Source organism: Panthera tigris, chromosome A3, assembly GCF_018350195.1.
Source record: "Panthera tigris isolate Pti1 chromosome A3, P.tigris_Pti1_mat1.1, whole genome shotgun sequence".
In the NCBI taxonomy this organism is placed as follows: domain Eukaryota; kingdom Metazoa; phylum Chordata; class Mammalia; order Carnivora; family Felidae; genus Panthera; species Panthera tigris.
The window spans coordinates 85109547-85122257 of NC_056662.1; the positions used below are offsets into that span (position 1 = coordinate 85109547).

The following is a 12711-nucleotide window of genomic DNA, read 5'->3' on the forward strand; positions in this document are numbered from 1 at the left end:
ATAACTATATACATAGTTATATATATTTTGTAGCCTGCTGACTACTGAATTATTTTGTTCATATTAGTGTTATCATTGATTCTATTGGGTTTTGCAGATATATTATCATACCACCTGCAAGTGGAATTTTACTTCTTTTCCAATTCTTATGCCTCTATTTTTTTTCGCCCTTGAATGAATACAGCGACTAATGCATCCAGTATGGTGTGAAATAGTAATGGAGATGGAGATTGTGGACATTTGTGCCTTGTTCCTTACATGGGGATGCTTTCACTGGAGGAGAATGTTGAAATAAAGAAACACTGAAAGTATCCCATGAAGGTAAGGAACAAGGCAAAAATGTATTCATCTCTCAGTTGGTCTTGCAGAAATTGGCAAATGCTCCATGGCAAGATTAACCTCAATCATGGACTTACCTCTCTGGTTCTCTTTCTTTTCCCAGACACTGGTCCAATATTTTTTTTTTTCTCAATATATGAAGTTTATTGTCAAATTGGTTTCCATACAACACCCAGTGTTCATCCCAAAAGGTGAAATATTTCTTTACTATTTGTTAGCTCTATCTACAGGGAATTAATTTTTGTTGCCCCAAGTTTTCAAGTTGTCCTAAGTAGGAAGGCTTGTCAGAATTGCCTGATCTGCTATTAGCATAAATGTCAAGTTCTATACATCTCATACTGATTTCCTCTAGATATTGATTTTCTAGATATTTGTATTGGGAGGTGTTCCTTGTTAGTCTTAGTCCTTTATGTTGCCTTAATGTAAGGACTGTCAAAATTATAAAACGTGCTCTACTCTAGTGGTTAAAAACTTGGTCTCTGAAGTCAAAGAGAATTGGGTTTAAATAGTGATTTTGCATCTCCTTATGTTGATATGGAAAATAACTTGGAGATGATTTCCTGTGTTCTTTGAAAGTCTAATTATGAAGATGGAATATGAAAATGTTATAAAGCATTTATCATAGGGTTTAGTCAACAGGAAATACTCTAGAAATGGGTTCTTGAAAAAAGAAATCTTGACTCTATAAGAAAATATTCTTTAAATGGAGAGATTTGAGGATTACCACCTCAATCAAATAATCAGACTTACCTGGTCACACAGACATGTGCCTCTTAATGTGGTGCATTAAAAAGCATATTACATTTATCTATGTAGTATAATTGCTAAATATGTTTTACCTGAATCAAATCATGAAGAGATAATCAGACAAATCATTTACAGAACATTCTGTAAGAAAACCAACCAGAATTCTTAAAAAATCCAACAAATCAGGTTACCTGGGTGGCTCAGTTGGTTAAGCTCCCGATTCTTGGTTTTGGCTCAGGTCATGATCTCACAATTTGTGGGTCTGACTGAGCCCTGTGTCGGGCTCTGCAGCTGGAAGCATGGAGCCTGCTTGGGATTCTCTCTCTCTCCCTCTCTCCCTGCCCCCCATCCACTTGCGCTGTCTCTGTCTCTCTCAAATAAATAAATAAACTTAAAAAAAAAAAAAAAAGAAAACAAGTCAATATCCTGAAAAAGAAAACCAAGGGCAGAGGGATACTTCTGGTTCAGAGAGATTAAGGGGACATAAAAAAATGACATGCATTCGAAACCCTGTTTGGATCCTGAATTGGAAAAAAAAAAATCCACATATTTTTGAGGCCATTAAGGAAATTTAAATAGGGATTACAAATTATATTATTGAATCAATATAAAAATTTTATATGTGATAATGGTATTGCACATAGGAGAATGTACTTAAGAGATGCATGTTGAAATATGAGGGGTAAAGTATTATCGTGTCTGCAACTTAGTTTCAAATGCTTCAGTTAAAATAAGTAATAAATAAAACAAATGTGGAAATGTTAACAACTGGTCTAAGTGAAGTATATACATAAGAGTTTTTTGTCATGTAGTTTTACTTTTCTGTGTGTTTAAATCTTTTCAAAATAAAAAGTTGGAGGCTCAGTTGGTTAAGCGTCTGACTTCGGCTTGGGTCATGATCTCATGGCTCATTGAGTTTGAGCCCCACTTCGGGCTCTGTGCTGATAGCTCAGAGCCGAGAGCCTGCTTCGGATTCTATGTCTCCCCTACCCCGCTTGCCTCTGTCTCTCTCAAAATAAATTAACTTAAAAAATTTTTTTTTAAGTGAAAAATAAAAAATAAAAGTTGGAGGAACATTCTTGGCTTTTTTATTCCAGTTACTCATTCTCAGATAAGCTTTTAATTCATTCATTAAAAATGTATTGAGCACTTACTACATGTTACATACTCATAGAGGTGCTGGGGAGTGGTGATGAACCGATAGGTAAGATCATTCTCCAATTTTCAGTTTCCTCATCCATAAAATGGATATAGAGTAATAGTATCCCCCGCATTAGCACTGTGCTTGGTTCAGAGTAGGCACTCAACAAATGTTAGCTATTATAATTCACCAACTTTGTCCATTGTTGATCTAATTTAATCTATTTGATGATTTTGGTCTTTTAATTCTGCTCTTCCATCTATTCTTCCCAATCTACTTCCTGATGTTACTGCTCATTGTTAATATTATTAGGGTATTTGAAGTTTTGGAAAGATTATATGAAGTCAAAGCAAAGATGAAATTAAAGTGGTTAGGGTATATTTTTCAAATTAGGCTTTTATATACTTGAGTATTCTAAGATCTGAAGTTTATATTCATATAGATTTTTACTGATGATTATGTCCTGGCTTAAGTAAGATTGTGTTATAAACTAGAAGCAACTAAAGAAAAATTTCTAAATTAAAAAAGTATATATTAGATCTTGAACTGATTAAATAATAAACAACACTAGAAACTCAATATTCTATTCCAGTAATCTTGCCTTTTTTACAAACTGTGTATATGTAACATGTTATTTTATCTATGAGTAAGAGTACGTCTTCTCTCCATTCTACTCCACCCACTCATGTTCTCAGATGCTAATGGCTCGGTCTGATAAATGTACAGTTCATTCTAAGACCATACCATAAAAGTTATCATTAAGTTTCCAAACTTTCCTTTCTGTAGACTGTGATCATAGCTTATAGCTTATTATATAAAAAATTATTTTAATGTTACAGTACTAAAAACAACTAGATTGTTCATATAGCTTACAAAGTATTACTGAAAACTCATTGGAGTGACCCAATAATTACAATTAAGTGATATTTTTGGGTTGTTTATTTTCAAGTGTTTATTCAAAAACATAAAACAAAACATTTCTATTTCCTTATTTTTCCCTTATAGCTTTTGAGAAGACTAAAACAATCATTCATATATTAGCATTAATAGTAAGCATCCCATCTATCTTACAGGTTTATATTGCATTTCAATACAGTTTTGTCCACTAACGGTAATGTAAATTATTTTTATTATACATTCTGGGTAGGATTAAAATAAATAACATAGGAATAATTTAACAAATCATTAGGGAAAAACTACTATATTCCAGGTTTTGAGAACACATAAATAAATAAATGGTCCCTGCCTTTAAGAAGCTCACAGTCCTGGGGTGACTGGGTGGCTCAGTCAGTTGAGGATCTGACTCTTGATTTTGGCTCAGGTCATGATCTCACAGTTCATGAGATAGGGCCCCGCATTTGGCTTTGAGCTGACGGCATGGAGCCTGCTTGGGATTGTGTCTCTACCTCTCTCTCTCAAAATAAATAAACTAGGGAAAAAAAAAAAAAAAAAAAAAAAAAGAATCTCATAGTCCAAAGCGGCAGTGGGGGCAAGGGGGACAGACAAATAAGACTGACAATTTAATGCAGTAGACAGCTTTGAGAATGGTATGTACAAAGAACTATGGGAACCTTACTTAACGAGGGCCACTTAATCCAGAATGGTGTAATCTAGGGATGGTTTCCAGGTCCAGAGAATAAGTTTTACAAAAGAGTTTGCCAAGAAGAGAGTTAATGGTGGCTGAAAGGTATTCCTCTAAAAGGGATTGTCAACTAGTCCTAGAGAATGATGCCTGGTCTTTAAGGTTCCTTCCAACAGATCCTCACCTGCTTGATCCAACACAAGGAATCTGCATAGAGTAAGGCATCTTTCCAATATTGTGCCTATTTGTTAAATACTGGTTTCCCGGATTCTTATTTTTTGTGCCACAGAGCACAATTTAAGAAGAAAATGCCACACTGACTAAAATGTTTCACAGACACTTTTTACTATGGTGTTGACCACAGATTCAGAATGAACAATCTGGTATAGTGAGTACTATACCATCTACTTTTAAGAAAAAGAAAAACAAAAGTTAAAGATTCCTGGAAAGCTATAAATTTAAACAAGTCAGGTATATAGCGTACTCTAAAATAATACAGTTCTTCTCCTCCTCCTTTTTTTTTTTTTTTCCACATTTTCTTTTCTTTTAAATGTGGGAAAACAAAAAGGATCTAAGTCCCTTGCCTTGGTTATCTACAAGTAGTACACTAGATGGTGCTGTAAGGCTGTTGGAAAGCATTTGCCAAGAAAAACTGGCAGTGCTGATGGCTGTCCCTGAGAGCAGTTCCAGGTCTGCAGGCAAGTAATGAGTATCATGATCTCACAAGTTTCAGCCTTCCAGTCAGATTAATTTTAAACTAAACCACAAGTTTAGCACATTTTAAAATGGGCTCAGTGTTTGACAATTCAATCTGATGCCACTGAAATGGACATTTCAAAGTTATCAAAATATAAATTTATTATATTCTACATTTCAACATGTTACTATTAATTTCATTTTAGGTAGTCTTCCTAATTATGTCTACTTGTAGTTATAAGCCTGGTTATGTCTACTACTTAATGAATCACTAATCAGTTTCTTCATATGGTTTCCTGAATTTTTGAATTACCATTAAGCAGGAAATACCAATCAAACTCCTTTGTCATTAGAGTACTGCAATATACTAATATAAATACATGAAGCAATACATTTAAAACACTCTATCAGTATAGTATTTCTTACATAAATAACATATTATGATTTTTCTGCATTACAGTAAAGCCAGAATTTTTATGAAAGTGCAGAATAAAAACAAAGCTGGACTTTCACAATATTTTCTTTTGAATGTTAAACATTAAAAAGGCGAACAAAAAAACAAACCTAAGAGTCATTTTAGTTTTAAACTCTCAAAGTTACAAGATGTGTTTGTAATTTTTCAGCTTATCTTTCCAGTTCTGCTTCTAGAATTTCCCCCCATGTATCTACATCCATTGGGTACATGATTTTTTCTGGTAGGCTAAGAGGAGAACATATGTTGCTGTATCTGCCACTTAGCCATTCGTGTTTCACTTTACTCTTCTGGTAATTCCTCAGTAGTATTACCTGAAAGAGGTAAATCATCATTGTTAAAAAATGGAGTAGGTGGTTGGTCAGTGAGTTTGTTTAAAACTAGAGAAGCTGAATGACAGGGCTGAAAAGAAGATTAAATATTTACTTTGATATACACATCTACTATTACATTTGTGGTAAGCATATGTGTGTGGGTGGGTGGGTATGGGTGGGTGGGTGTATATGTGTATACACACAGAGTGAGCCACAGAGTTTGCTGTGAGTTGTGGAAAAGGTGGAATGAAGTAGCTAACAGAGGAATATGCCTGAATTTAGTATTTAAAAAATGTAAAAGGATGGATGGGATGATGTGGTTTGCAGGAAAGTACTAATTCAACTTCAAGGCCAAAAGCCAACACACTCTGTATGTCACTCTGTATATGAAATCCTACCTCCTCTGTGCAGAAGGCAGAGTTGGCTCAAACCTATCACCATATTGTCAAGAACACCACAGACTTCAAAGACTAAACTTACTCTCCAGGAATATCCACTTTCTAGATCATCGTCTACTTCTCTTTGGCACACAGCTCTTAAGGTCAAGCAATGAGGTTTCCATAAGGAGTCACTGTTTCTTACTGTGTAATTCCAGCTCCTGCAAGTTATGGAAGCCCTGCACAAACTCCGAATGTCCAGCTGACTGAAAATTTTAAAAGTGACTTCTGGAGGCAACAGTTCAACAAAGGTCTTTTGACTCTCTTTCTTTTCCTTCTCAGCATCCACAGAATTCAATTTTATGCCAGAAACTCTTGAATTATTGTTCCTCTTGAGGCTTTTCTGCATAGCTTGATGTTTTAGCAAATTATCCACATATGTAACCTAAAAGGCAAAGTTTAAACACGCTCAGTCTCTTCAGATCAGACTATAGAACCTACTCTGAGCCAGATATTTTCTGGGTATGATTACAAGAACCTTAACTTTCATGACTTGAGGTTTTCAATCTGTAAAATGGGGCCAATGATGCTCCTTTCCTGTGTGTTCTTACAAGGATTAACAGGGATAATGTGTAAACCATCTAGCTTCATCTAAATTGCACATAGGAGACACTCAACACATGTTAATTCCCTTTTAAAAAAAATTTTTTTTTAATTTTTGAGAGAGAGAGAGAGAGAGAGAGAGAGAGAGAGAGAAAACAGAGTGTGAGCAGGGGAGGGGCAGAGAGAGAGGGAGACACAGAATCAGAAGCAGGCTCCAGGCTCTGAGCTGCCAGCATATAGCCCGATGCGGGGCTCGAACCCACAAACCAGGAGATCGTGACCTGAGCCGAAGTTGTACACTTAACCGACTGAGCCATGCAGGCGCTCCCTGCTTCTCTTCTTTTTAAATGTTTTTGGTAAATGGGTTTGTTTCTAAACATTTATGTTTCTGCTCCCAAAGAACATTATCTAAAAAAGTGAAATGATACCTCACAAACGATACTTTGAGTTTAGTAGTAGAAATAACTATTGTGGGAACACGTTTGACTCCACGCATTTGCTGAAAATACTTTTGAAAATGTGTATGGTTCAATCTCTCGAACTCCTAAATACTTGTCTGTGGGAATTGATGACTTGTCATTAAGTTCTTCATCTACAGTTTGTGACTTAACCACAACCCTGATGGACTTTTGTAGTTTATATGATAATTGTTATCTACTTGTACCTAATGGGTAGGTGCTCACAGTTGACACAATGGAAAAGAGGTTGAAGTCCAGGTTATAACAACACAAAGCCTCACATTTTCAATTCAGTTATTAGATCAGTGTTTTAGAAATGGCCTCTTGAAGGTATCCTACATGCATAATTATGAATGAAGAACACTAGGTATTGAGGCCATAAAGCAACAGTAACCAGCAATTATAAACAATGTTTATAATTCAGTTAGGTATAGCATATAATTACAGACTGAAAGTCCAGTTTTGGCTAATTTACCTAAAGTGCATGGTCTAGGCTCCAAAATCAGTTGAAAGCATGAACTATTTTTGCATATAAAGACAGCTCAGATTACTCAAAATCAGTTTACTCCATGTTGCACTTCCTTTTATAATGGGGGGTGGGTTACAGTGCAGGAAGAAGGGTTTGCTAAATACTTCTTTTTAACTCAGCTAATGATTCCCCTTTCTAAACATGCTACTTACCTATGTTTCTGCACTTCTCAAGGCCACAATTGCTCCCATTCGTTTGATTGTTTATGATCCAAACTAGCTTTAGTAAGAATTTTAATGTCTGTGTTCAACAGACATTAGGACTTCCTCTCGAAGTTTTGGGGAAGTAAGAAAGCAAACTGATAGAAACAAGTTCATGAGTCAAGAGCAAATTTTTATCAGGAGCTCGTCTCTCTCAATATCAATACAAACCAAAGCCGAACTACTGTATTTCTGGGGGAAAAAAAATCTCACATTAATGTGGAGAACGTTACTGTTGCATTTAAACATTTGTTACTTCTCCCAGAATCTCATTGGGGAATAAAACGCGTCCTCTCGTTACAGTTCTTTCCCAGGAGGCAAACGAATTTTTGAGTTTAACAGTTGGGGGGTGCCTCGGTGAGGTTCCTAAATTCCCGCTAGGCATCTTCTTCTAAGGCCAGTTTTGCCTGGATACCTGGAAAACTATCCCTCTTCTGCCCCTTCTTTATGAACCAAACTTTGCTGAATTATCTCTCGAGTTAGGGAAGAGCTCGCCCCCCCTTTCAGGTGTCACAGGAAGGGAGGGATCGAGAGGCGGCGCAGACACACCCCGCAGGTAACTCCACATCCCATCTGAGTGCCCTCCTCGAGGATCTCGCGCAGTCTGCAGCTGCCCGAGTCCAAAGAACACGGAGCAATGACAAAAAAGCGACAATAACAACCGTCAGCACTGACTGTCACCGCAGCTCCAGGGGACTGAGCTGAGGCTGCGTAGTCCAGACGTCAGCGGGAACTCCCTACCTCCAGGGCCGCGGTAGCTTCTCCGGCAAATTAAATCCTCCGGAATTCGAATCCTTCGCCATAGTCCCTCCAGTTCCGCCCACTGTAGTCCCGCCTTGCTGACGGATTTCGCACAGGCGTAGAGAGGAGCGCGCGTTGCCTTTTGGGAGTGGTAGTTTTATCTGGGCGTCTCAACTCAGCAAGAGAGGAGAAGGAGGGCGCCACGGACTACAAGGCCCGACGTCCCCTGTGACGGGTGGGCGGTGAGAAAGCGGGGTGGTGGGGTGGTTAGCCGGGGCTTTTAAAAAATAATTTTGAGGCGGAGTGTTGGAGGAATCCCGGAGCGCGTCACTGGCCGGAGAGGAGAGGCGGGGCTCCTGCTGCGGCGCCAGAGCTCCTGCCGTGCCAGGCCTGGACACCCCCGAGCGGAGCTTGTGCTCCCCCTCCCCCTGCATTTTTCCGAGGGCCTGCCTAGGCCCTGTGCGTGTCCATGGAAGGCGGAAACGGCTGCGGGGACCGTCTCCTTGCCAAGGGGTGTAGTCTTCGCCGCCATGTCCGGGGGCTTCGAGCTGCAACCGCAGGACGGCGGCCCCCGGGTGGCCCTGGCGCCCGGGGAGACGGTGATCGGCCGCGGGCCGCTGCTGCGAGTAAGTGTGGCAGGGGGCTCGGCCGGACCCGGAGAGCCGTGCGAGATCCTGGCTGTCTCCTGAAGCCCCGTTTCTGGCTTCCCTACCACCCGGCCCTGCCTGCCTGGATTTTAGAAGCTAGGGAGCAGCACGGTTTTCAGTCAACTTTAAACAGCTCACAAACGTTTTATAGTGGTGCCCTTAATAAGCACTGATTTGTATGATCATTATAATCTTATCCAGGGGTCAGCAAACTATGGCCCTGGGTCCAAATCCAGGCTGTTTTTGTATGGAGCCATGTACTAAGGATGGTTCTTAAGTTTTAAAATGTGAAATGTAAACAAACAAACAAAAAACCTATTAGCCTTTTAGGAAGAACAGTTGGCGCAAGAGTTGAGGATATTGCCTCTTGGCCTGACAAGCCACAGTATTTACAGTAGAATTTGGCCCTTTACAGGAAAAGTTTGCCAACCCCTGATCTTCTTTCCTAGAATGATTTCTTTTAAGCTCTTGGCCTCTTGTGGGACTGTATGGGCCTTACTTTTATGGAATAGTCTTTTTCAGTAATATCAGCAGCTAACCCTTAAAGTAGAGTGTAGTGTTCCGGACATTGATCTAAGGACTTTACGTGTCCCAACTTTTTAATCACTTCAAAATCCTAGGAATTAGGTGCTCTTATTATCTTCATTGTTCAGAAGAGAAAATTGAGCCATAGAGCGGTTATTTGAAGGGTGCAAATAAGCTTTTGGACATGTAGTGCCACTAAGCTATATATTCTCCACCCTCTTTGGGATGTTTAGGAGTCAGGAAATTTTCCTGTTGCATTCTTAAATTTTATAGATCTCTACCTAAAACAGATATATTATTTTTTGTAACATTCAGCATATTTTGTTTAGTGCCCACTTTGCGCAGCACCTTTGCAGATGGTAGCACTGTGGGGTTACAAAGATGAATGAGATTTAGGTCTCTGCCCTCTAGGAGTTTTCTCTTGGCCTCTGGAGACAAACCTGTGTCAGTGAGCTAATGCCAGCAAGTGAGGAGTGTGGACTGTTATCCTGGCTAGCCTCCAGTGTCTACATGGAACCATTGATATTATTAGCCTTAGGCTCCCTCTTGGCGCAGGAAAAGGAGTGGTACTTGGGGGTTCTGATGCAGAGGTCAGTCCTAATCGATGTGCATGTGTGTGTGTACATATATGGATATGCAGTAAGGTTATTGAGACAGTTGAAGTTCACCTGGTATTTATTTTTTTTTACTGGACAAGTAATTACTTAAATGTTTAAATAACATTGTTACTTTTCCCCATAGTTTGTTAGTTTACACAAACATTTGAATTTGAGAGAACTACCTGAGAGATTTGTTTCCTTCTTCCCTCCCTTCCTCCTTTCTCCATATATATTTAAATATATGTGTGTGTGTATACATATATATACATATGTATATATATACATATGAAATTTAACAGAGTATGTGCTTCATCTAGAAACCTTATGTCTGTTGACAAGTGAATTTTGATTTGCTTAACAAATTGTGTCACCCATAGAGTACTGTGTTTCTGGTTAAGGGTCGATGAATTTTAGGCCTGTGTTTTATAAACATGGCAACAGGTTGCAGACTCTTTCATTACTTGAGCTTGATCTTTGTATTATAGGCTTGCTGATGTGAGATGAGCCTACTTGGTTCCTGTCTTCAAATAGTAAGGAGTAGAAAGTTAGTCTGTCTGGTCAGAATTTTGCTTCTCCTTTTCGAATAATCATTCTGTGATGACATTCTCTTGCCAAGTTTGGCAGATATTAGAAGTGGTTATGAACAGTGTCCTAAGTGTGTTAAAGGAAAAATTTGAAGAACAAATCAGCTTGTGGTTTTTTAAAAAAGATATTCTTTCTTTGCAGTGGTTAAAACTCAACATGAAGGTGCTATTTCAAACAGCAATTATTCCAGTGATGCTTTTTTTTGTAGTGTGAGAGAGCAAAGACTTACTTCAAGTGGGAAAACTCAGGATGTTCATTGTAAATTACTCATAATGTGATTATTAATCATTAATATTTAATGATTAATAATGATTTTTGAACTCATTTAACAGGTTATGTTTTTTTGGAGACAAGTTTCACAAGCGTTCATGGCCACACAAACATAAAGGTTTTTAATTCCAATGTGTAAAATGGGCTTGGTGGTGAAACAAATTGATGAGAATGTCTTTGTCTTTACAGTGGCAGGAGAGCACATATAAAGACCACTTATAGATAACAGAGTACAGTGAAATTTAATGTTCTTGTGACATTTACTTTAGTGGGAGTCATCAGGGAACCTGAGGTCTTGGTTACTTTACCAGGTTGTAATTGTGTTTTATGATCCCTACCAGTTAAAGGTTTTACACCAAGATGAATCTCCATGGAATTATACTGGCTGAAGTCAGCCAATCCCAAAGGTTACATATTGTATGAAATCACTTACATGACATTATTGCAATTACAAAATTGTAAACATGGAGAACAGATTAGTGGTTGCCAGGAGTTAAAAGAAGTGGCGAGGGGAGCAGAAGGAGACTGGTATGGCTATAACACAGCAACATGAGGATTTGTGTGGTGGTGGAAATATTCTGTATCTTGACTGTATCAATATTAGTATCCTGTTGTGATACTGGACTATAGTGTTACAAGATGTTACTGCTGGGCAAACTGGAGATATGGTACAAGAGATCTTTGTGTATTATATCTTCCAACTATATGTGAAACTATAATTTATCTTAAGTAAAAAATTTAACTTTAGTTAAGGTTTTACAGTATAGCATCTCAAGAGTACCTTTAGGCCAAATTATTTGCTTTATAGTTTTTCTCTAAAGCTGATTATATGCGCTTTTTAAAAAGCTGATTATACTCTTAAATGAAAACCACTGTTTCTAATTTCAAATTTCCCTTTTTCTATTTTGATGGGGATTATATGACACATTCGTTTCTAATCTGTTTCCTCCAAGGAAAAAGGACAATGCCAGCTATCTTAGTGAGTCTTAACGGCAGGTGTAATAAAATCTACTGCTTTAATTGAAAAGAGAAGAGGCCCTTGGTTGTGGGTGGGGATAGTCATGGACTCTAATATAGACCTTCCCTGGTATCAGTTCACCATTTCTAAGAATGCTATAAGTGTCCTACAAAGTTTATACAAAAGTAGCCAGTAACCACTCCCTGGCCTGGCAACTCTGTATTGTTTGTGCCTTTTGCAGAATCTCACTGGCCTTTCTGGAACCTAGTCCTATCTGGTCCCTAGGGATGTGCCAAGCACTCCTAGCTGCTGGGTATCCCCTCCATCTCCTGCACCTTTTTAGTCTAGTACAGTCTGGCACATAGTAGGCCTTCAAAGCACATGATGTCTTCCTTTTCTGTGTCTCTGCTTCTCATTCTTCCAACCCTCAAAAAGAGCCTACTTGTAACTTAGGTTTGAAAAGGATATAGAATTTTGAAGTGAATTTAAGCATAACAAAGAAGCAGTGCTACCAACTGCTAAAGCTTTCAGAGCAACATTCATGATGGATTGAATGTTAGCATTTTTTTCTATTTCATTTCCTATTTCATTTTCATTTAGTGAATTCAGAAAATAGTTCAATATATACTGTAGTCAGAATGGAAGGATGAAAGAGAAACAAGTCATTACTCTCAAGAAACTTAGTTTCCTAGGTATGAGAGTCAGAGAAACAAGTAACTAAATAGCATTTGCAACCTCAAATGGGAACTGGAACCAGGCAGGCACCTGAGTGAATGAAATGGGACTGTGTGGGAAAAACAGCGCAGGGATGATGGTAAATAAATCACAGCAGTGTCATAGATGACAGCTGCCTTAGTGTTGGGAAGGCCACAAGGAAAATGACCTGTGATGTGGTCCCTGCCACTCACCCCCATGCCCACCTGGTAAC

At 38.5% G+C, this 12711-nt stretch overlaps 2 protein-coding genes across 5 annotated transcripts in view; one reads left to right on the forward strand and one right to left on the reverse strand.

The window, feature by feature from the left end:
- Positions 1-4130: 4130 nt before the first annotated feature.
- Positions 4131-8287, reverse strand: FBXO48 (F-box protein 48). Of its 2 annotated transcripts, none has more exons than XM_007083383.3 (3): positions 8200-8287; positions 5772-6113; positions 4131-5291 (listed from the first exon to the last, which is right to left on the reverse strand). In XM_007083383.3, exons 2-3 carry the CDS (start codon positions 6075-6077, stop codon positions 5130-5132), a joined length of 468 nt encoding a protein of 155 aa, XP_007083445.1. In that variant the 5' UTR covers positions 6078-6113; positions 8200-8287; the 3' UTR covers positions 4131-5129. The 2 variants fall into 2 exon arrangements, with proteins under 2 accessions (XP_007083445.1, XP_042837539.1); XM_042981605.1 differs by lacking the exon at positions 8200-8287 and adding an exon at positions 7411-8181.
- Positions 8288-8505: 218 nt separating this feature from the next.
- The window catches only part of APLF (aprataxin and PNKP like factor), an 85095-nt gene continuing 80889 nt past the window's right edge, over positions 8506-12711 (forward strand). Inside the window, exon 1 of one of the 3 annotated variants that reach the window (XM_042981604.1) lies at positions 8506-8825. In XM_042981604.1, the coding sequence (XP_042837538.1) occupies positions 8730-8825 (96 nt within the window). In that variant the 5' untranslated portion in view covers positions 8506-8729. The remainder of the gene's footprint in view (positions 8826-12711) is intronic. The other 2 variants (XR_006215785.1, XM_042981603.1) reach the window with 2 other exon arrangements.

Coding starts and splice junctions, on each gene's coding strand:
- FBXO48 (XM_007083383.3), bottom strand. CDS start 6,077: ATGCAGAAAAGCCTCAAGAGGAACAATAATTCAAGAGTTTCTGGCATA. Junction 5,292..5,771: donor AAAGTGGATATTCCTGGAGA/GTAAGTTTAGTC, acceptor TACCTCTTTCAG/GTAATACTACTGAGGAATTA.